At 51.0% G+C, this 19961-nt stretch overlaps 5 protein-coding genes, 7 non-coding genes and 1 pseudogene across 12 annotated transcripts; 7 read left to right on the top strand and 6 right to left on the bottom strand.

Annotated features, from left to right (window-relative positions):
• Positions 1 to 271: 271 nt before the first annotated feature.
• Positions 272 to 682, top strand: LOC144278824 (histone H2A.J-like). Its single transcript, XM_077840183.1, has one exon. It carries the CDS (start codon positions 272 to 274, stop codon positions 659 to 661), a length of 390 nt encoding a protein of 129 aa, XP_077696309.1. The 3' UTR covers positions 662 to 682.
• A 1817-nt stretch (positions 683 to 2499) lies between these two features.
• Positions 2500 to 2910, top strand: LOC144278955 (histone H3). The gene has a single exon (XM_077840352.1). The coding sequence runs from the start codon at positions 2500 to 2502 to the stop codon at positions 2908 to 2910; it is 411 nt and encodes a 136-aa protein (XP_077696478.1).
• Positions 2911 to 3896: 986 nt separating this feature from the next.
• Positions 3897 to 3970, bottom strand: TRNAN-GUU (transfer RNA asparagine (anticodon GUU)). Its single transcript has one exon. It is a non-coding gene; the product is annotated as a tRNA-Asn (tRNA).
• Positions 3971 to 4574: 604 nt separating this feature from the next.
• TRNAS-GCU (transfer RNA serine (anticodon GCU)) lies at positions 4575 to 4656 on the bottom strand. The gene has a single exon. It is a non-coding gene; the product is annotated as a tRNA-Ser (tRNA).
• A 109-nt stretch (positions 4657 to 4765) lies between these two features.
• Positions 4766 to 4837, top strand: TRNAA-CGC (transfer RNA alanine (anticodon CGC)). Its single transcript has one exon. It is a non-coding gene; the product is annotated as a tRNA-Ala (tRNA).
• A 739-nt stretch (positions 4838 to 5576) lies between these two features.
• TRNAG-UCC (transfer RNA glycine (anticodon UCC)) lies at positions 5577 to 5648 on the top strand. Its single transcript has one exon. It is a non-coding gene; the product is annotated as a tRNA-Gly (tRNA).
• A 379-nt stretch (positions 5649 to 6027) lies between these two features.
• TRNAM-CAU (transfer RNA methionine (anticodon CAU)) lies at positions 6028 to 6099 on the top strand. Its single transcript has one exon. It is a non-coding gene; the product is annotated as a tRNA-Met (tRNA).
• A 1819-nt stretch (positions 6100 to 7918) lies between these two features.
• Positions 7919 to 10662, top strand: LOC144279192 (histone H4). Its single transcript, XM_077840675.1, has one exon. It carries the CDS (start codon positions 7935 to 7937, stop codon positions 8244 to 8246), a length of 312 nt encoding a protein of 103 aa, XP_077696801.1. The 5' UTR covers positions 7919 to 7934; the 3' UTR covers positions 8247 to 10662.
• A 258-nt stretch (positions 10663 to 10920) lies between these two features.
• Positions 10921 to 11650, bottom strand: LOC144278846 (histone H4-like; annotated as a pseudogene).
• On the bottom strand, positions 11650 to 12454 carry LOC144278878 (histone H4). The gene has a single exon (XM_077840234.1). The coding sequence runs from the start codon at positions 12443 to 12445 to the stop codon at positions 12134 to 12136; it is 312 nt and encodes a 103-aa protein (XP_077696360.1). The 5' UTR covers positions 12446 to 12454; the 3' UTR covers positions 11650 to 12133.
• Positions 12455 to 17262: 4808 nt separating this feature from the next.
• TRNAT-AGU (transfer RNA threonine (anticodon AGU)) lies at positions 17263 to 17336 on the top strand. The gene has a single exon. It is a non-coding gene; the product is annotated as a tRNA-Thr (tRNA).
• Positions 17337 to 17550: 214 nt separating this feature from the next.
• TRNAE-CUC (transfer RNA glutamic acid (anticodon CUC)) lies at positions 17551 to 17622 on the bottom strand. Its single transcript has one exon. It is a non-coding gene; the product is annotated as a tRNA-Glu (tRNA).
• Positions 17623 to 18846: 1224 nt separating this feature from the next.
• LOC144278924 (histone H3) lies at positions 18847 to 19452 on the bottom strand. The gene has a single exon (XM_077840307.1). The coding sequence runs from the start codon at positions 19283 to 19285 to the stop codon at positions 18875 to 18877; it is 411 nt and encodes a 136-aa protein (XP_077696433.1). The 5' UTR covers positions 19286 to 19452; the 3' UTR covers positions 18847 to 18874.
• Positions 19453 to 19961: the final 509 nt, after the last annotated feature.

Genomic DNA, 19961 nt, shown 5'->3' with positions numbered 1-19961 from the left:
CATATCGGGCCGCCATTTCTAGTCGTGACCGCCGATGTAAAGGAGCGTCGTCGAAATGCTGCGCTGCGATTGGACGGCAGCCCCCTCTTTCTTTCCCGATTGGCGGGTTTGCGAAGTGTCTTTCCCATTGGGTGTTTTGGAAGAGACGCATGAGGCAGCCAATCAGGAGCCGCTCGCCCCATCCCCGTGAGAGAATAAAAGGCCAGCAACTAGAGAAACTAGATATTGTTACATTTCGTTCTTGTGAGCAAAGTTTGAGCAAGCCGTTGTCATGTCTGGCCGTGGAAAGCAAGGTGGGAAAGTGCGAGCGAAGGCTAAGTCTCGCTCATCTCGTGCGGGGCTGCAGTTTCCTGTAGGCCGTGTTCACCGGCTGCTGCGTAAGGGGAACTATGCGGAGCGAGTGGGTGCTGGCGCCCCCGTTTACATGGCTGCGGTGCTGGAGTATCTGACTGCTGAAATCTTGGAGCTGGCTGGCAACGCCGCCCGCGACAACAAGAAAACCCGCATCATTCCCCGCCACTTGCAGCTGGCTATCCGCAACGATGAGGAGCTGAACAAGCTGCTGGGCAAAGTCACCATCGCCCAGGGTGGGGTCCTGCCCAACATCCAGGCGGTGCTGCTGCCCAAGAAAACCGAGAGCCATAAGGCTAAGGGCAAGTGAGGCTGCTGCGTCCCCTGGGGGAGAAGTTTCCCCGCGACTCGATCTGCGTGAACCCAAAGGCTCTTTTAAGAGCCACCCACAAATCCCTAAAAAGAGCTTGTCAGTCCCTTATAGTTCCTAGGAAGTCTGTACTAGACTATAGAGCTGTGATACTGAAATGGGATGCTTAGTGTCCGTGGTGTAAACGGAATAAAGCAGTCGGTACCAATTCATACAGGGCAAAAAGAAAATAGATATCCATGAAATCCGGCAAAGATAGAGGTTTCGTTTTAAGAGTTTGAGGGGGTAGATGAAAGCTGTGAATTAGTTTTCTCTCCCAGGTTGTGAGGTCAAGAGCTGGAGCTGTCCCATGAGTGAGAAGGCCAATAATGTTAAGAGTAAATGAATGGGACAGGAGACCCCTCATTTCTGTCTTTGGTGAAACCCCGTTCTCCTCTGGCCTGGCTCGCAATGAGCTGCAGCCGGCTGGAGAAGAAAGGAAACATTGTTTCCAAGGGCGGATCTTTCCAAGCCTCTTCAGACCTCCCGCCACGCACGCATCCCCTCCGTTCTCATTCAGCAGCCACAAAGCGAATTCACTCCTTAGAAAACGTGCCCCTTTGGGGGGAGGGAGAAGATCAGAGATGCTAAAAGCCATGCAAAGGGTCACACAAAGCAGCGTCTCTGGCATAGAATCCAGATGTCGGGACATGTTGTGCTTTAATCATTAGATCATAACACCTCCCCCGCCCCCAACAACCACCCAGATCCTGCTTCTACGGGCGTCAATGAAGCGGGGGATCAGGACAGAACAAACCATGTGGTTAGGAATAAGAGCTTCCCACCTGCCCCATAGTCTAGCTCGCCTTTCGCTAGAGCCTGTATCAAAGCCCCCTACCCTGTACTTAGGACTTCATATCATATGTTGCCATGGAAATTATTGTGATCTTCATACCCTTGAAAAATTCAGACTTATGGATCATATTCTCCTGTGGATCTTGCTTTCATTCAGTGTCTATGACATCGAGCCCGGAGGGGCGGGAAGCGCATTCAGACGAGAGGCACAGATTCAAATGCAAGCCGGAGGTTTGTTTCTAGGTGGGGTTGCAGAGGGGAAAACTGCCCCCCCCGGTGTGGGGCCGACAGAAACGTTCTGCACACGTGGCTCACGTTGGGAGTCGCAGTTTGAGTCTTTGCTGCCACTGCATGGGCAGAGGGGAGCCCGGGGCCCGTTGCAGGGCCGGGGTCCCCGTGCACGGTGCACGAGCCGCTGACTCACCCCTACCCCCCTTTAGCGCCGACACCCCGAATTTAGCAGCAGAGTTCAAGGACCAGCCTGCCACAGCGCTTCGCCACCAGGGAGCCTTGTGTTTCCCCGGGAGAGCGACGGGGGGGGGGAAACACAGGTCCACGGGCACCTGTGGACAAACACGCGTGGGCGTAAAATCTCCAGCCAATCCCTGTCAAGCCCGGGAAATTCAAATACTGGCCAGCCAATCAGAGGCGAGGACTTAGTTCTAGCAACCCTCCTTGACACACCTGACCCCCGCACTCTTGTAGGGAGGTGGCGGTTTTCAAGTTCCAGCCAATCCCCGTGCCCCAGAGACCAGTCCCCGCCCCCTGCACTTCCAAAGGCGAGAAGCGCTCAAACCCCAGAAGCCTCATGAGCCCAACAGAGGGAGCCGCCCCCTATGGCCAATCCGTGCTGAGCCCGGGAAATTTAAACCTCTCAACGGTCGCCCTGCTGCTCCTAGCCAATCAGGAGCCAGGACTGGGCTATAAATGACGCACAGCGGCGGCAGGGTGCCTATTGCTCTGTGGCAGGGCTGGAGGAAGGCTGGTAGTGCGCTGCAGCGAGCATGGCCCGTACCAAGCAGACGGCTCGTAAATCCACCGGTGGCAAAGCGCCCCGCAAGCAGCTCGCCACTAAAGCTGCCCGGAAAAGCGCCCCCGCCACGGGCGGGGTGAAGAAGCCCCATCGCTACCGCCCCGGCACCGTGGCCCTGCGGGAAATCCGCCGCTACCAGAAATCCACCGAGCTGCTGATCCGCAAGCTGCCCTTCCAGCGCCTGGTGCGGGAGATCGCCCAGGACTTCAAGACGGACCTGCGCTTCCAGAGCTCGGCCGTCATGGCCTTGCAGGAGGCGAGCGAGGCTTATCTGGTGGGGCTCTTCGAGGACACCAACCTGTGCGCCATCCACGCCAAGCGAGTCACCATCATGCCCAAGGACATCCAGCTGGCGCGCCGCATCCGCGGGGAGAGAGCCTAGAGCCGCTCCCCTCGGAGCCCGCCGGCTCCCAAACCAACCCCCCCAAAGGCTCTTCTAAGAGCCACCACGTGCCCACGCGAAAGAGTTGAAATTCACCCTTTATGTGCTTTAATCAGGGTTACACTTGCTAAGTGTTTTTTTCCCGCAAAAATTTGGAGTCTGGTTAGTGCAATCCTTCGCGTTCTATAAATGTTGCAATTAGGTCCATCTGCAAATGTGATCTAGTTTTGGTACCATTAGCTCACCGGAAAAGAAAGTCACTTTTAAGGTGTTCAGACCTTAATCGTAGTCAGGTTTTCAGCCCATTTTCTAATCCGACTATGCTGGAATTGGGCTGATTCCATTTACACTGAACTGAAAAGTTGGTAGTGAAATGCAGACTTGGCCCAGGGTTGGTTGACGGATGTAGGTGGCAGGTAGCCCTGGGGGAGATGAAAAGCACCCAAGGAACAGCATCTTTAAAGGCCTTATTGAGTGACTCCCCAGTCTGCCCCCTCCTCAGATAGCTGTTCCAAGGCCGAGTCCCTACTGTGGGGTTTATATGTAGAAACTCAAAATCTGTTCTTGGATTTCTAGGGAGAAAAATATTTCGGTGAACATAAATCTGTTTAAAAGGAGTCGAGCGAGATGGACATGACACGCCTTTGGGTATGGCGCCACTTTGTGGCCTTTGTACCTTGACGCTGAGAACCAACTTTTTAACCATCCGTCCATTTATTGCCACGAGGGGGGCACACAGGAGGCTAAACTAAATGGCCAAGACAAATCGGTGCAACCAGAAAAGATCCCCAACTGCTGGGAAGTCAACGGACTCCCCACTCCTGTGTCTGCGATTCCAAGGTTAATCAGGGGGCTAGAGTGTGGTGTAGACAGGGCGCAGGTTATAAAATAGTCCCTCTGTGAACCATTTGGATAATGTAACAATGTAACAGCAGGCGCAAATGTGCCTGGAAGTTGTTAAAAGCACTGCCGGTTTAATCACAGCTCGTCCCTGGGTGGGCTCGAACCACCAACCTTTCGGTTAACAGCCGAACGCGCTAACCGATTGCGCCACAGAGACATCTACTTTGATGGCCACATACCTCCACTTCCCTTTCACACGTAGAATTATGTGTTCGTGGCTTCTCCTTTGGGGCCATTGACTCGTTTCTACTACGGCAGCCGATGTAATTTCTTCATTGTACGAAAGCTCAGCGCGGTGAAAGCACAACCGAGAAGGCGCAAGGACCGCTGGGGCTACAGGGGAAGACCACCTGTGGGGGCGGAGATAAGCAAAGGAAAGCTAGCGAGGGAAAGGAGCAGGTATGGATGGGGCTGGAAATACGAATCAGTGGGTCAGGTTAGAGAATGACCCCCAAGCAGGACGAAAGAGGAGCTTGTACCTTGGAGTAGTTGTCGCCTTCTTTGCGCAGCACAGGCTCGCATACAGCAAAAGGCACCAGCGACTTCCTGCCTGCCCTTGTCACAAACTCTTTCACGGCTGCTTTGAAGGCCGGAGGTTGCAAGAAGCAGGGTGACCCTTCCGTGCCTGGGGCTTTATAAACAGGAGCTTGCTTGGAACTCCCCTGCCGCCCAAAGCACAGCCATGGGGGGGGGAGGGATCGTGAGCCCACAGTTTGGTGCTGATGTGTTCCACCCCAAAAAGGTAACTAAAGCAAGGGGACCGACGAGGATGGGATTCGAACCCACGCGTGCAGAGCACAATGGATTAGCAGTCCATCGCCTTAACCACTCGGCCACCTCGTCTTGTCTGGAGAGTGGAAGTCTGATTTTCATAGACATCATTTCCTGGGTGCTGGGCGCCCCAGCCCAGCGCTGGAAGCAAATCTGGTGTATGGGAAAATAGGTTCTAGGAGGGGATGTAGCTCAGTGGTAGAGCGCATGCTTCGCATGTATGAGGTCCCGGGTTCAATCCCTGGCATCTCCACGTTCTTTTTCTCTCCCTAATTATGTGGGGTAGGGAAAGGAGCCAGGGGCAGACAATGGCCCCCCATCACACTCCCCCCCATAGGCAGACTGCCTCAAGTGGCAAAGTGTAGCCCATGTTTCTCCGCTGCTCTGCTCCCAGGGAGACTCCCCTGAGTGGTTGCAGCCATCTGCGAAAAGAAGATCAAAAAGGGAGCCACGATTTATAATCCGGAGTTACCCTTTAAAACAAAGTAATTTCAATATGGACGGAAGAGGGAAGAGCCGCTGAATTCTTCCCCAGAGTGCTGGAAAACAGAGGGGCGCGGCTGAGCCTAGACGAGGGGACAGCCAGGGCTTTCTGCTCCAACCTCCGGCCAAGAGGCAGGATTTGTTGGATCTGCTATCCAAGACAGAGGCAGAGCCATCCCCTCTTTGAAAACGTCTAGCGAAGAGGCATCCACCAAGTCCCAAACCTGTCTGGGCCATCGTCCAGCTGAACAGCAGCAGGGTTAGAAAGCTTTGGCTCAGGGATAGGTTTCAGGAATTTCTCAGGGGGTGGGTTGGTTGGTTGTTTTTTTAAAAGACTCCTCTTGCGAGCAGCAAAAGAGAAGTCACAGCGCCAGTCGCACAGGGACCCAGGCCACTGACCCCTGCTGGCTGTGGTTTGAAGCAGGCAGGATTGTAACAGGTCCACGGGTGACCATAGGCCACCGACGGGGAGTTGCACAAGAAAGTCTGAAGCAATCTGCTTCTCGTGTGCGTTGGTGGTATAGTGGTGAGCATAGCTGCCTTCCAAGCAGTTGACCCGGGTTTGATTCCCGGCCAACGCAACACCAAAGTAATTTTTATTAAAAGAACAGGATGTTAATGGGGTTAATTTCACACCCATGTTGCCCTTTATCAGTAACGCAACATACAAAGACTGCAGAAAGCAAGGAGCTCCCAGCACCCCCAAAAATCCCACTGCCGAAAGCAAGCCACTGGACCCGGCTGGTCATGCAGGCATTTCAGTGGGGACCGTGAATTAAACACAGCAAAGCCGCCACCGGATAGTTCTCCTGGCAGGACTCTTTGTTGTTCTTGCCAGCGACCCTGTGCTTCAAGCGAATGAAAAGGAAACCGTGTTAAAATGGATCTCTCGCCTTATGGCCCTGGTGCAAGAACACGCACATGCATGACACCCATTTATACGAACCTGTGTCACCGACTAGCAGAGTGGCGCAGCGGAAGCGTGCTGGGCCCATAACCCAGAGGTCGATGGATCGAAACCATCCTCTGCTATCTCCCTTTTCTGCCCCATCCCCCATAAAGCCAGAACATTTTTCTGGTTTCATTTGTTCTGCATAGCACAAAAAACACACATTCTCTGAATACTTCGTGTTTGGCAATAAGAAAAGACAGGGTTGCCTATATGGCAGAATGTCTTTTAGTGTCGATTTTTTTATTTTTTCAGTCTATGCTGTCTTGTGTCCACAGAGAAAAGTTCGATTTTTTTATCGGTTGCTGTCTTCTCTTGCTTTAGCTAATGGGCTTGGAAGAGCTATAAATCTATTTTGAAAACACCATACCACTGTAAGGTGCGTGCTCACCTTGTGGTATTTTGGATTGATTAAATTGCTTCTGCTAGTCCACACCCATTTTGCATTTTTTTCACATCTGGATGAGCCTGGTGGGTTACTTGTGTGACTTCCCACATCCCCCTTTATGATTCCAGCTCATGTCAGGTACATAAAGAAGGAATACCTAGCCCTGGAGAGCTCTTTGGGCAGCGCTTCACTGTGTACATGGACCCCTCGCCCTGCCCTGGCTGCACCAGATGCAAGGGGCCAGTGCCAAACTCCTGAGGTGGACTCTGTCCCTTCAGGAGTATGAGATGGAGGTGGTCCCTGTTAAGGGGACCGCAAATGTTATAACTTTGATACTTTGTCCCAGAGAGGGGGGCCTGAACTTCCCCAGGCCACTGGCTAAAGTGACCCCCGCTCAGTTCCCTCTCAAACTGGGGAGAGATGTGACAAAGTGGGGATTTCCCCTCATTATGTTGTATGTGAGTCTTACTGTTCAGCCTATGTGAATTTTACTGTTTCGCATGAATACTGTGTGTGCCTCAGTTTCCCCTTTTGCTGCACTAATACCCCACTGGTGGGAATAGGGGTGTGTGACTTTGGCTGAGACCTCTAGGGCAGGTGAGGCTGCTCCAGCTGCCTGCTTGGATGCTAGGACGGGTGCCCTTCCTAACCTGAGACCCAGACAAACAAAAGTAGGAGCAACAGGTATGTCTGAGGTTGGGTGGCTGGAAGCTGGGAGTCTGTTTGTGGGGATCCAAGGCCGCCTGGCCCAGGACTCCCCAGGATGGAGTGGGTTGAAAGTCACGGATTTCTGCCCTAACAAGTCCTGTTCTATACTGTGTTCTTGTTAATTAATAAACCTTCTGTTTTACCGGCCAGCTGAGAGTCACGTCAGACTGTGGAGTCGGGGGGCAGGACCCTCTGGCTTCCCCAGGAGCCCCGCCTGGGCGGACTCGCTGCGGGAAGCGCAGACTGGGGGCAGGGGAGGCTGAAGGCTCTGAGGTCAGACCCAGGAACATGGAAGCCAGGCAGTGTCTTGCCCTGGGGACAGGCTATTCCCAGAGAGGAGGCTCCCCCGGAGTCCTACCTAGCTTCTTAGGGAGCAGATCCGGAGCATCACCTGGGGTCGCCGTGACACAGGCTTCCAGGGGTCCCCTCAGTACTAGAGGGAAAGAACAGCCCCCTCCTTTTGCAATAGAAGAGATGCTGGGGGCTCAAGCTCCTTTTTTTTTTTTTTTTTTTTTTTTGCATTCCTATCTGATGCAGGAAGCCTAGGGGTGCAAGAGCTATGAACTGCACGCGCGCGCCAAAATTCACTCTTTGGGATTTAAAGTAGAATTCTGGCTCAGGATTGGCTGGGGTGCGACGCGCTGTGTCTCATTGGTGGGAGGGGAATGAGCGTCACGCGGCAGGGCTGAGAGGCGGGCGGGAGAGGGCGTTCCCGCCGGCGTCCCTCGCGGTTCTCCCTCTGGTCGGATCCCAGCCTAGTTAAGCCCTTGGCCTGCGCCAGAAGACACTTGCATTTTTGTGCTACTTAGACTCAGAGCAGCAATGTCTGGTCGGGGTAAGGGTGGAAAGGGCCTGGGTAAGGGAGGTGCTAAGAGGCACCGTAAGGTCTTAAGAGACAATATCCAGGGTATTACTAAACCAGCGATCCGCCGCCTGGCTCGCCGCGGCGGGGTGAAGCGCATCTCGGGGCTGATCTACGAAGAGACCCGCGGGGTGCTGAAGGTTTTCCTGGAGAACGTGATCCGCGACGCGGTGACTTACACCGAGCACGCCAAGCGGAAGACGGTAACGGCCATGGATGTGGTGTATGCTCTAAAGCGTCAAGGGCGCACCCTGTACGGGTTCGGGGGTTAAACTGCCAGCCCAGGAACCGGTACGCCTACTGCAATCCAAAGGTCCTTTTAAGGGCCACCCACTTTAGCACAGAAAGAGCTGGGTTTGCTGGGCACAGAGGTCTAGTTGTATATGTTTTAAATTACGGTTTACTAGTTTTCTGAGAACGCTTGTTTTTATGTTTTATCTGATGAAGTGAGCTGTAGCTCACGAAAGCTCATGCTCAAATAAATTGGTTAGTCTCTAAGGTGCCACAAGTACTCCTTTTCTTTTTGCGAATACAGACTAACACGGCTGTTACTCTGAAACTTGTTTTTATGCAAATTCATTTGTGTGGCGTTGTATTAAGGAGTAGTTCTTGATAAAACGTGTTTTCTGGAGTCTCCTGAGCACTCAGCTTTTGGGTTTCCTTCCAGTTTAAATCCTTTTGAGTTCACTTAAACCGGCTCGTGTATACCACTGGGTCCATACAGGTAATTGTGGATTCTACTATTCAGAAGAAAGTTTTAATTAATTTCTAAAACTCTTCTGATCTTTTTTTTTTTGAGATAATGAAAGAACGATTTCCTTGTGGCTGAATAGATGAAACCCTGTGGGGGGAGGGGGGGGTCATGACTGCTAGTAAATACTCTTGATTTCTTTGCAGAAACTGTTAGGGGGAGACTGTGCTTGTGATGTGAAATCCTTGTGCAGCTAACCCTAGCTGTGGATGGTTGGATTCGTGGCTAACGTCCGGCTTTTATTTAGAGAGATCTTCCTTCTCCGTTGCCCTTTACGAAGCCCTTTGATACTTTGTAACAAAGCAGTTTCCTTGCCTTCAGCAGGAAACTGCCTTTGCGTGACAAGGGAAACCTGTTTTCATAGTAATCTAATAGTGACTAAACTGAAATACTAGAATTGTCATGATTTTCCTTCCTCCTGCCAAAGATTAGTCCCTTGCAAGCTGTCCTCTTTCAGTAAGAGTCAGTATGGGAGGATTGAAGCTGCTTAAATTCCTCTAAATTTAATCTTCCAACCTCTCATTTGTGATCAGATGCATGCATCACTTCCTTTCCCCTCAGCTCTATAAACCTGCTGTAAAAGCTTGTTCTGCCCAGGGGACGTGACCCCCAACATTGCAGTTGTCTTGTTCCCAGCTTGTGCAAGTACCCCTAGTTTGTGACTAAGCAAAACAACGGTTGTCTAATACAGCTTGTAACTGAGACCAGATTAGTTCCTTCTCAGCTGTTTAACAGCACTTTTTCTGCACCAAATAGAGTTCTCATTGAAAATTCAGATCTTAAGTTGTCAAAGACCATCCCACTGCCAAAACAGACCGGTGTCCGTGCTAAAATGCCATTGATGCAAGATAGACCCATGTGATTTCTTTAGCTAAAGAACCTCCTGCTGTCAACCCACTGCCCCATTGGAGAAGACTGTTTCAGGCTTTCAGTATCATTGCTCTCTACAGCTATCTACATGTAGCATTGATAGGGCACTTGTTTGTTTTATAAACATGCCTAGCTTTGGCTTATTTGAGGGCTCAGGTTCTTCTCCCCACCCCCAATGTCTTCTAGCATTAGCTGAGGCATTCTTTCCCAGTAAGGCAGTATCATGCACATAAGAGAAATCATCCTAAGTATACTATACAAATCATTACGTTTCCCTTACCTTCTTGACCACTTTAAAGTCTGTTAAGTGGCCATTCAACCAAAAAAACTTCTACACCAGACTTCAATGAGAAACTGCAGAACTGGAATAAATTTGCAAACTGGATGCCATCAAATTAGGCCTCCATGGAGACTGGGAGTGGCTGGGTCACTACAAAATAATTTTCCCTATGCTGATACTTACTCCTTCTTGTCAACTGTTGGGAATGGCTGATGTCCACCTGGATTTCATTGCCCTTGTTAACACCACAAAAGTAATTTTCTCTCCATATTCACCCCCTTCATGTCAACTGTTGAGAATAGGCCACTTCCACCTTAATTGAATCGGCCTGGTCAGCACTGACCCCCAGTTTGGTAAGGCAACTCCCATCTTTGCATCTGCTGTGATATATATTCTGTTTACTGTATTTTCCACTCCATGCATCCGATGAAGTGGGTTTTAGCCCACGAAAGCTTATGCCCAAATAAATGTTAGTCTCTAAGGTGCCACAAGGCTGACTCCATTTTCCTTCTTGAACAACGCAGTTCCTTTAAAAAAACAGTGTAGCTCTGTTAAGTATTATTGGTTTATACCCTCCAGTTGTATCATTATTGTAACAAGGAGTCCGCTCAATTCCAGGAAAAGCGAACTTGCTTTTGTAGTGAGCCAGCCACACCCAGCCCCTATTCAAGCCCAAATTAAGAGTGTTAAATTTGCAAATTCTCCAGTATAATAATGCCTACATCTGTAATTTTCACTTCGTGCACCTGAAAGGGGGTGCTTTACCCACAAAACTTATGCCCAAATAAATCTGTCTTTAAGGTACCACTGGACTCCTCGTTGTCTTTGTCGGTACAGACTAACAGGCCTACCCCCAGATACTTGACTAACATTGTAGTAGCTTAGTTGAAAAAAGTACTTGCAGGTTAATATCCAAACCAGATAGAAGCACAATGTTAATATCCGTGTAACCATACACAGCAAGACCAATTCTTTCTATGCAGGAATGAGTGGCCCTTAAAAGGGCCTTTGGGTTGAATCATTTTTGAGGATCAGTCCCCGACCCCTACAGGGTGCGCCCCTGGCGTTTCAGGGCGTACATCACATCCATGGCCGTCACGGTTTTCCTTTTGGCGTGCTCGGTCTAAGTCACCGCATCCCGAATCACGTTCTCCAAGAAAAACCTTCAGCACCCCGCGGGTCTCTTCGAGCCACCCAGCCGCGGCGAGCCAGACGGCGGATCCCAGGCTTCGTAATGCCCTGGATGTTATCCCGTAGGACCGTCCGGTGCCTCTTAGCACCGCCTTTCCCCAGCCCCTTTCCACTTTTCCCGCGCCCACAGAACAAAACACCAACCCTTGTCAGAGCCGCTCTTGGCGGACCAGAGGGAAAACCTAGGAGCGGAGCCGGCGGGATGTCTCTCCCGTCCCCTTCTCTGCCCTACCGGGTGCGGCGACTCCCCACCCACCAATCAGACACCGAGTATCGCACCCCTGCCAATTATTCGCCAGCCATTAAGTTTAAATTTGGCGCCCGGACTTATTCCTGAGCATGCGCAGAAAGGAGTTGCAAGACTCGAGGGAATAAACACTCCCCTCAGTCTCAATAGGCCGGATGAGGGAAGAGATATTTCGGCCGCGGGCTTGTAGGACCCAGGAGACCCCCCCTACCCCAGCTACAGTATCTGGCGGGAGAACGGCTGATGCAGCCGGCTCTCTGGGGCAAGCCGGTGTTGGAATATCAATTTAACTGGGGGGGGGGAACTCTAAAACAGAGACACTCAGGGAATCTGTCATCGTGCCAAAACTTTTAATGTCCCTCTCCCCAAAAAGGCTCCTGGGGCACTATTGCATGCAAGGCCGGGGCTGCACGTCCCCGTTCTTCTTCGTGCACAAATCGAGGCGTTTTCGTTCCCCTTTCCGCCTGTGTAAACGCACAGCGTTCTGAATGCTACTCCCTGCACTAGGGGTTCAGTGAGTTTTGAGTAAATCGAAATCCCTCCGAAAGAACTGTTGGCAGAACCAATCACATCGCTGAAGTTTACAGCCTCTCTGCTGGGCTGGACACCGGAGTTTTTAAAAACACCCCGCAATAAAACAAAAAAGTTCCCTTATTGCGACTAAACGAACCGTTTACTACATCCCTATAAACCACTTCGCTTCAATGACAACATAACCAGCAGTGAAACAAGCTCCTTCCGTGGGAAAGTGGGTGGCCCTTAAAAGAGCCTTTGGGTTAAACAAAATGCAAGTCACGCTTTAAAAAAAAAAAAAAATCAATCAGCCTCCGAAGCCGTACAAGGTGCGCCCCTGGCGCTTCAGGGCGTACACCACATCCATGGCGGTCACCGTCTTTCGCTTGGCATGCTCGGTGTAAGTCACAGCGTCGCGGATCACGTTCTCTAGGAAAACCTTCAGCACCCCGCGGGTCTCTTCGTAGATCAGCCCCGAGATGCGCTTCACCCCGCCGCGGCGAGCCAGGCGGCGAATAGCCGGCTTTGTGATGCCCTGGATGTTATCCCGCAGCACTTTGCGATGTCTCTTAGCACCGCCTTTCCCCAGCCCCTTACCGCCCTTTCCGCGACCTGACATAACTACAAATCCCACTCAAACAAACAGAATGAAATCTCGTTTTCGAAAAGCATGGGTTTATATAGGCGATGGTCCGACCGGAGTGAAAACCTAAGGCAAAAAGGCGGGGCGCAGCATCTCTCCCCTCCCGCTCGCCCCGCCCAGGGTGACGTTGGCTGTCTCGCTCACCAGTGAGACACCTAATATCGCTCCCTGGCCAATCATTAATCAGCAGTTAACTTCAAATGCCGCTTTGGCGCTGCCTCTCCTCTCTGCACCTTCACCACACAGTGATCAATGAGTGAAGGATATAAGCAATGCTCCCCTTTGGGATGGGGCCCAGGAAAAAGCAGGAAGGAGAATATATTTCTTACTGACCCAGATCCCTGTAGGACAATAGTTCTCAAACGTTTGTACTGGTGACCCCTTTCACATATCAAGCCTCTCAGTGCGACCCTTATAAATTAAAAACACTTTTTTATATATTTAACACCATTATAAATGCTGGAGGCAAAGCGGGGTTTGGGATGGAGGCTGACAGCTCCTGAGCCCCCACAGAATAACCTCATGACCACCTGAGGGGGTTTGAGAACCCCTGGTCTAGGTAATACTTAGTCCTGCCATGAGTGCAGCGGATTGGACTAGATGACCTCTCGAGGTCTCTTCCAGTTCTATGACTCTATGAACATTCTGTTAAGCTAAACAAAATCACACAGTGGGATAGAAGGGTGATAAGCCTCCTCTATCAGCAGACCCACCAGCTGGCTCTCTAACACCAAGCGTAGTGTGGGGATCCACATGTCGGGTGGACTGCAGGCTCAATTGGAACCTGACTACAAACTCCCTTCTGTGGGTTTTTGCATGGGAGACCTGCATCATCCGATTGTTCAGAGTCAAGTCAAACATTGCTCCCAGCTGCTGAAAAAATCTTTGCAGCCTTGTCTTTTTCATATGTGCCAGAACTCAGGGTGATGCTGCACCCCCCTGGCTTGAAATGGTTTCCATCACATACAGGGTTTACAGTTTGGTTGAATGGCTTTCAGCACCCCACACTATACAAATTGTTCCAGAACACAGAACCACTGTGTCCTTTTGGTCTGCTGCCCACATGGCTCATTTCCTTCAGGGCTGGTTCCCAGGTTCCTACAGCCGGGGTTCTCAAACTGGGGGTTAGGACCCCTCAGGGGCCAGAACTTGTTAGCACAGAAATGATGTCCAATTTGTGTCCATTTATTCTTTTACGTAAAAGAATAAATGGACACAAATTGGACATCAGGAATGGTAACACACAAAAGGCAGTAGAATAACACTTCATTCTTCCTGGACATTCTATAACAGATTTGAAAGTAGCTATACTTGAACAAAAAAATTTCAGAAACACACTTCAAAGAGAAACAGCAGAACTAAAATTAATTGGCAAATTTAACACCATTAATTTGGGCTTGAACAGGGACTGGGAGTGGCAGGCTCATTACAAAAGCTGCTTTGCCTCTCCTGGAATTGACACCTCCTCATGTATTGTTGGGAGTAGACTACATCCACCCTGATCGAATTGGCCCAGTCAACACTGGTTCTCCACTTGTGAGGTAATGCCCCTCTCTTCAAGTGCCAGTATATTTATGTCTGCATCTGTAATTTTCACTCCATGCATCTAAAGGAGTGGGGTTTTTACCCACGAAAGCTTATGCTCAAACAAATCTGTTAGTCTTTAAGGTGCCACCAGACTCCTTTTTGTTTTTGTGGATACAGACTAACATGGCTACCCCCTGATACTTGATACAATGGTGGAGATTCTACAGCCTCCCTAGGCAATTTATTCCAGTGCTTAACCCCCCTGACAGTTAGGAACTTTTTCCTAATGTCCAACCTAAACCGCCCTTGCTGCAGTTTAAGCCCATTGCTTCTTGCCCTCTCCTCAGAGGTTAACAAGAACAATTTTTCTCCCCCTTCCAGTTGTAGCAACCTTTAATGTACTTGAAAACTGTTATCACGTCCCCTCTCAGTCTTCTCTTCTCCAGACTAAACTAATCCCATTTTTTCCAATCTTTCTTCCTGGTTCATTCCACATCAGAAAACACCAGCTGTACCAATGATCCATATCAGTTGCCCAAGTCTATATAAGCTTATATCAGCTCTGTGTGTGTGTGTGTATATGCAGGCAAACACATGTTAAGAATATTGTTTCCAAGAATATCTGGAGATGTATAGGCATGAAGGCACCCAAGATTGTTTAAGATACAGCATCACAGATTAAATTCCTGAATAGGGTTACTTGTTGGTCAAGGACCAGTGTTCTGAGCCTTCAAATTCAGACATACTCTTTGTTGAAGACAGAGATTCTAAAGAATAGTTACCATATACATGGATGAAATATGCAGAAAGAAAGAACGGAAAGGATTGATATTTGCCAACAGGTACTAACAGTGTGTGGGGGAGAAGATGGGAGAATGAGAGAATGTAGTGTTATGAATTACACCTGGGAGGACACGCACACCAATGCTGCGAATTATACCTGATAGGTCACGCACAGTTCGAATCTAGGCTGGGGCACATAAACAAGGTCCACAACTGCAGAGTTCCCAAAAGACACTAAGTTTATTACGCTCGAGCGTGGTGCCCCCCTGCTAGCCAGGAGGGGACCCTGAATACAGATTATGCAAAGGTTATATACTTTTTGGCAAAACATGTTGCCTTCGTGCATCGGAAACCTTAGCCAATAAACAAACCCTTGTCTTATCTACCACCTATCCCTGCTTGGTGCATTCCTCGTGCTATACCAGTATGTTAATTACACAGCATGGTCCTAAAGCCATGCATCAGTAAATCAGGATGGGAGGCCTCACATCAAGGCCAAGAGACAGGGAGTTAGAGACTGACAAAAACCAGACACTGGGAGTCAAGGCAGGCTGGAGACAAGGAGGAGGATTTTCACAGGGATTCAGTATCTAAGGATCACTCCTCCTGGTGTATGATGTGCTGGCATTTAAACAACAGCGGGCCCCAAACCAAAATGGAGTCACACGTGCTAACTTTTCCTTAACGGTAACACTACCTAGCCGCCATGATGGGGGTTGGCCAAAAGACTGCACAGATCCTGTGAAGGTAAATACCACAAGACATACTGCCTGGAAAGCCAGACTGACAGCTTCCGTTCTGGTCCTTGGTTGGTCCAAGCACTTTATTTAAGCCAAGGAGAGCAAGAAGATGGACTCTCTTGCCAATGATGCACTAGCCTATCGACTGGCACTTGAAAGCCTGACTCTGACCCTTAGCTACAGGGGTACTGGGACAATTTGTACAGTGGAGGTGCTGAGAGCCATTGAACCAAACTGCAAACCCTGTGTATGATGGAAACCACTTCAAGCCAAGGGGTGCGGCAGCCCCCTACTTCCAGCACCTATGCACCCTACGCACCATTGTACTCATCTTTGTGCAAAATATGTATGCCGTGCGAGGTGTGTCATTTGAAAATGGTGTGTAACACCATTCTACGTGAAGTTAGGATGATGTTGGTGGCACGGATGCAAACCCGCCTGGCCTGGATTAGGCAAATCTGTTCAAGCAGGCCTTAAACAAAGGGCAAATTGACCCCCTCTGTCACAGAGTGCGGGGGAGTCAGAGCCCTGCACCCCCCACTTCCTACAATTCAACGTGACTCTCAGCCAGCCAGTAACACAGAAGGTTTATTAGATGACAGGAACACAACCCAAAACAGAGCTTGTAGGAACAGAAAACAGGACCCCTCAGTCAGGTCCATCTTGCCCAGACCCAGGTTCTGGGCCTCCCCCTGTCTCCCCAGCCAACTCCAAACTGAAGCCCCCTCCAGCCCCTCCTCTGGCCTTTGTCTCTTTCCCCTGGGCCAGGAGGCAACCTGATCCCTCTGTTCTCCAGCCCCTTCAGTTGGAACCTTGCAGGGGAGGGGCCCAGGCCATGAGTTGCCAGGAGATGGGGTGTCAACCATTCTCTGTGCAAACCCCCTCATACCTGCCTTCTAGGGCTTTGCAACAATCACACCCCCCTTATCCCCCCACCTAGATCAGTGGTACTTAACCTGGGGTGCAGGCATCCCCTGGGGGTGTGAGATGCCCTTTCTGGGGTGGGAGACAGGCCAGATCTTTTTTTAGAAGGTAAATCATCAAAAACACAAATTAAGCACAGGCAGGTAAGTACAACTACTTAGCTTTGTCAAAGCTATGTATTTATTAACATGATACTTTTTTAATGATTATTGTAATATACCAACAAAAAATATCTCTAGGCTTAAAGAACTGACCTACTTCAACGATTTTTGATAAGGGGTGCGAGAACAGATTTTGAGAACCAAAGGGGTGAAAGTTAAGAACCACTGACCTAGATACTTCAAAAATGCTAGGGGAAACTGAGGTACCCCCACACTATTCAGAGAAAACATTGCGAACAGGCCCACTTCCGCACACCCTCTAGCCAGGTGTCATCAAAAGGCCTTTCTTTGGCAAGGAAACAGAGACAAACAGAGCTGCGTTATTAGCAAGGGCTCGGACATCAGTTCCTGAGGGATTTAAAAGGTGCAGTTCATGGCGGGATAAAGTTATTAAAACTAAACTGGTCAGTCATTGTGTCCCAGAAACTCAGCCAGTTAGATTCTTCCCCGACCAGCTACAAGCCTAGGAGGGATTTAATTCCGGCAGTCACCAGGGGAGGATTTACAAGTGTTTGTAACTGGCAGAAGGGGCTGAGATCTTAGGCACTGTGCAGAAGGGCCCGGCGGATTCCCTCTCGCAGCTCCCCCATGTATGTGCCCAAATGGGGGAATGGGGCCGCTTGGCATTAAGGAGACAATTGCGGCCCTTTCGCAAGCCGGCGCCGTGGCTTAGTTGGTTAAAGCGCCTGTCTAGTAAACAGGAGATCCTGGGTTCGAATCCCAGCGGTGCCTTTTCATCAGCCAAACCTTTACTCGCGCCGCGCCGCGCACACGCGTGTGGCCACCGCTCCCGCCTCCCTTCCCCTTTTACGGGGCCCCGGCGCTTGGCGAACAAGCCGCTCGCCGGGGCGAGTTTATTGCCTGTTGGGGACTCCTGTGGATCGGTCTGCACAAAATGCCACAGGATAATAATGGTCCTGGGGAAAAAAAAATAAAAAGGAATTTCTTCCCTGACCGGGAATCGAACCCGGGCCGCGGCGGTGAGAGCGCCGAATCCTAACCACTAGACCACCAGGGAGGCGATGAAAGTCTCATTCCACAACGTGCTATACAAGGTAAGGAGCGGAGTTCGCCGCTCCGAGCGAACACACGCAGCGCTGCTGACCGAACACGGATTCAGACCTAGCCCGGCTTTAGCACTCCGCCAGCCAAGGAATAGAGTTAATGCAGGGATAAAACCTGGCAGCAGCGAGAGCACCTCTCCCTCCCCACCCCCCCGCACAAAGTCTCCTTGTCCTCCTTGGTGCGGTTCAGTCCAGGGAGGAAAAACACTCCGCAGGGGGTCACGGTCACTCCTTTTCCCCACTCCCCTCGGGAGGATTCGGGCGCGGGAACCGGATTAGAGAGGGATGCTGGCGGAAGGGTAGGAGGTGCCGTGTTTCAGGGAGTTTGGTGAAGGGGTGGGGGGTTGGGAACTGACTTTGTTTAGAAGCCTCCGTACCAATTTCTCGGGGTGCTTGATTGAACTTGGGGGCACCAGTGCCGGGCAGGGGACCGGAGAGTTGCTTATTTTCTGAACTTCCGCAATTAGTTCATCCCTGTTCCCCCCCTCCCCGGTCATTTGCATATCAACCCACCGCCTCGGGACGGGGGAGGCGTTGAAAAAAACGGCTTCTTTTATTTCAAAAGAAAAAACAAACAAAAAAAAATCACTTTTCTCCAAACAAGAGAAGTTGCAAATACGGAGCCAGACCCTTGTGCTCAAACCGACTCCGAATCTTCACTCAGTTGTTGCAGGCCAGAAACAAGATGGTGATAAAACAAATATTTGATTGATTCGTTTCCGGGCCCTAGAGAAACTCTCTGTAGCCGCTGCCTTCCTCGGGTTTTTTCTTCCCTGAAGACCAGACCCCGTCTGGGCAGGCTGGTTTGAGCATTGGAGAAGCTACGTTTTCAAGAGGGGCGTTTTAAAATTAAAATGGTGATGTTTGTACCGAACTCCTGCCTCTACCGGGAAGGGGTTTAGGGACTGCGGGTACTGCCTTGTAAGGCCAGAGGCTAAATTCAAGCTCTTTTTCCTTCGTTTGTGATTCTATAAACAGATTCGTAATTACAGAACCAACTCATTGCAACATTATCTAGGAACCGGAGTAGTACAAGTGTTGCAATGATCTGACTCCGGTGCCAAGAAGGCACTTAGCCAGTGTGAACTTGTTTTAGGAAGCAGAAAAAGGGTGAATTTCAACTCTTTCGCGTGGGCACGTGGTGGCTCTTAGAAGAGCCTTTGGGGGGGTTGGTTTGGGAGCCGGCGGGCTCCGAGGGGAGCGGCTCTAGGCTCTCTCCCCGCGGATGCGGCGCGCCAGCTGGATGTCCTTGGGCATGATGGTGACTCGCTTGGCGTGGATAGCGCACAGGTTGGTGTCCTCGAAGAGCCCCACCAGATAAGCCTCGCTCGCCTCCTGCAAGGCCATGACGGCCGAGCTCTGGAAGCGCAGGTCCGTCTTGAAGTCCTGGGCGATCTCCCGCACCAGGCGCTGGAAAGGCAGCTTGCGGATCAGCAGCTCGGTGGATTTCTGGTAGCGGCGGATTTCCCGCAGGGCCACGGTGCCGGGACGGTAGCGATGGGGCTTCTTCACCCCGCCCGTGGCGGGGGCGCTTTTCCGGGCAGCTTTAGTGGCGAGCTGCTTGCGGGGCGCTTTACCACCGGTGGATTTACGAGCCGTCTGCTTGGTACGGGCCATGCTCGCTGCAGCGCACTACCAGCCTTCCTCCAGCCCTGCCACAGAGCAATAAGCACCGCGCCGCCGCTGTGCGTCATTTATAGCCCAGTCCTGGCTCCTGATTGGCTAGGAGCAGCCGGGCGGCCGTTGAGGGGTTTAAATTTCCCGGGCTGAGCAGGGATTGGGGAGAGGTGACTAAACCCCTCTGTTTCCACTCCCTAGAGCAGAGCGCTAAGCGCCTGGCCATAGAGCGGACCCTGGTGTGTGCTCAATGCCTGGGAGGGGATAGAGGGACACATTGGAGGGGGGAGCTTGCCAATGCTCAGTGCCTGAGGGGGAATGGAGGGGACACTGGGAGGGACTTTCCTCAGTGTCTGAGGGGCACTGGGAGGGGGGTAATAGAGGGCTATGCGGGGGGCTTGCTCAGGGCCCAGGTGGATGGAGGGGACACTGGGAGGGGGTCTGCTCAGAGCCTAGGGCAGTGGCTCTCAAACTTTTTTACTGGTAACCCCCTTCACATAGCAAGCCTCTGAGTGCCACCCTCCCCCCTTATAAATTAAAAACCCTGTTTTATATACTTAACACTATTATAAATGCTGGAGGCAAAGCAGGATTTGGGGTGGAGGTTGACAGCTTGCGACCCTCCATGTAATCACCTCGCGACCCCCTCAGGGGTCCCGAGAGGCCCAGTTTGAGA

The sequence above is a fragment of the Eretmochelys imbricata genome, chromosome 23, assembly GCF_965152235.1.
Source record: "Eretmochelys imbricata isolate rEreImb1 chromosome 23, rEreImb1.hap1, whole genome shotgun sequence".
NCBI classification, from domain to species: Eukaryota; Metazoa; Chordata; order Testudines; family Cheloniidae; genus Eretmochelys; species Eretmochelys imbricata.
Note: the sequence above shows the minus strand (reverse complement) of the source record. Positions and strands in the feature narration are given on the sequence as shown.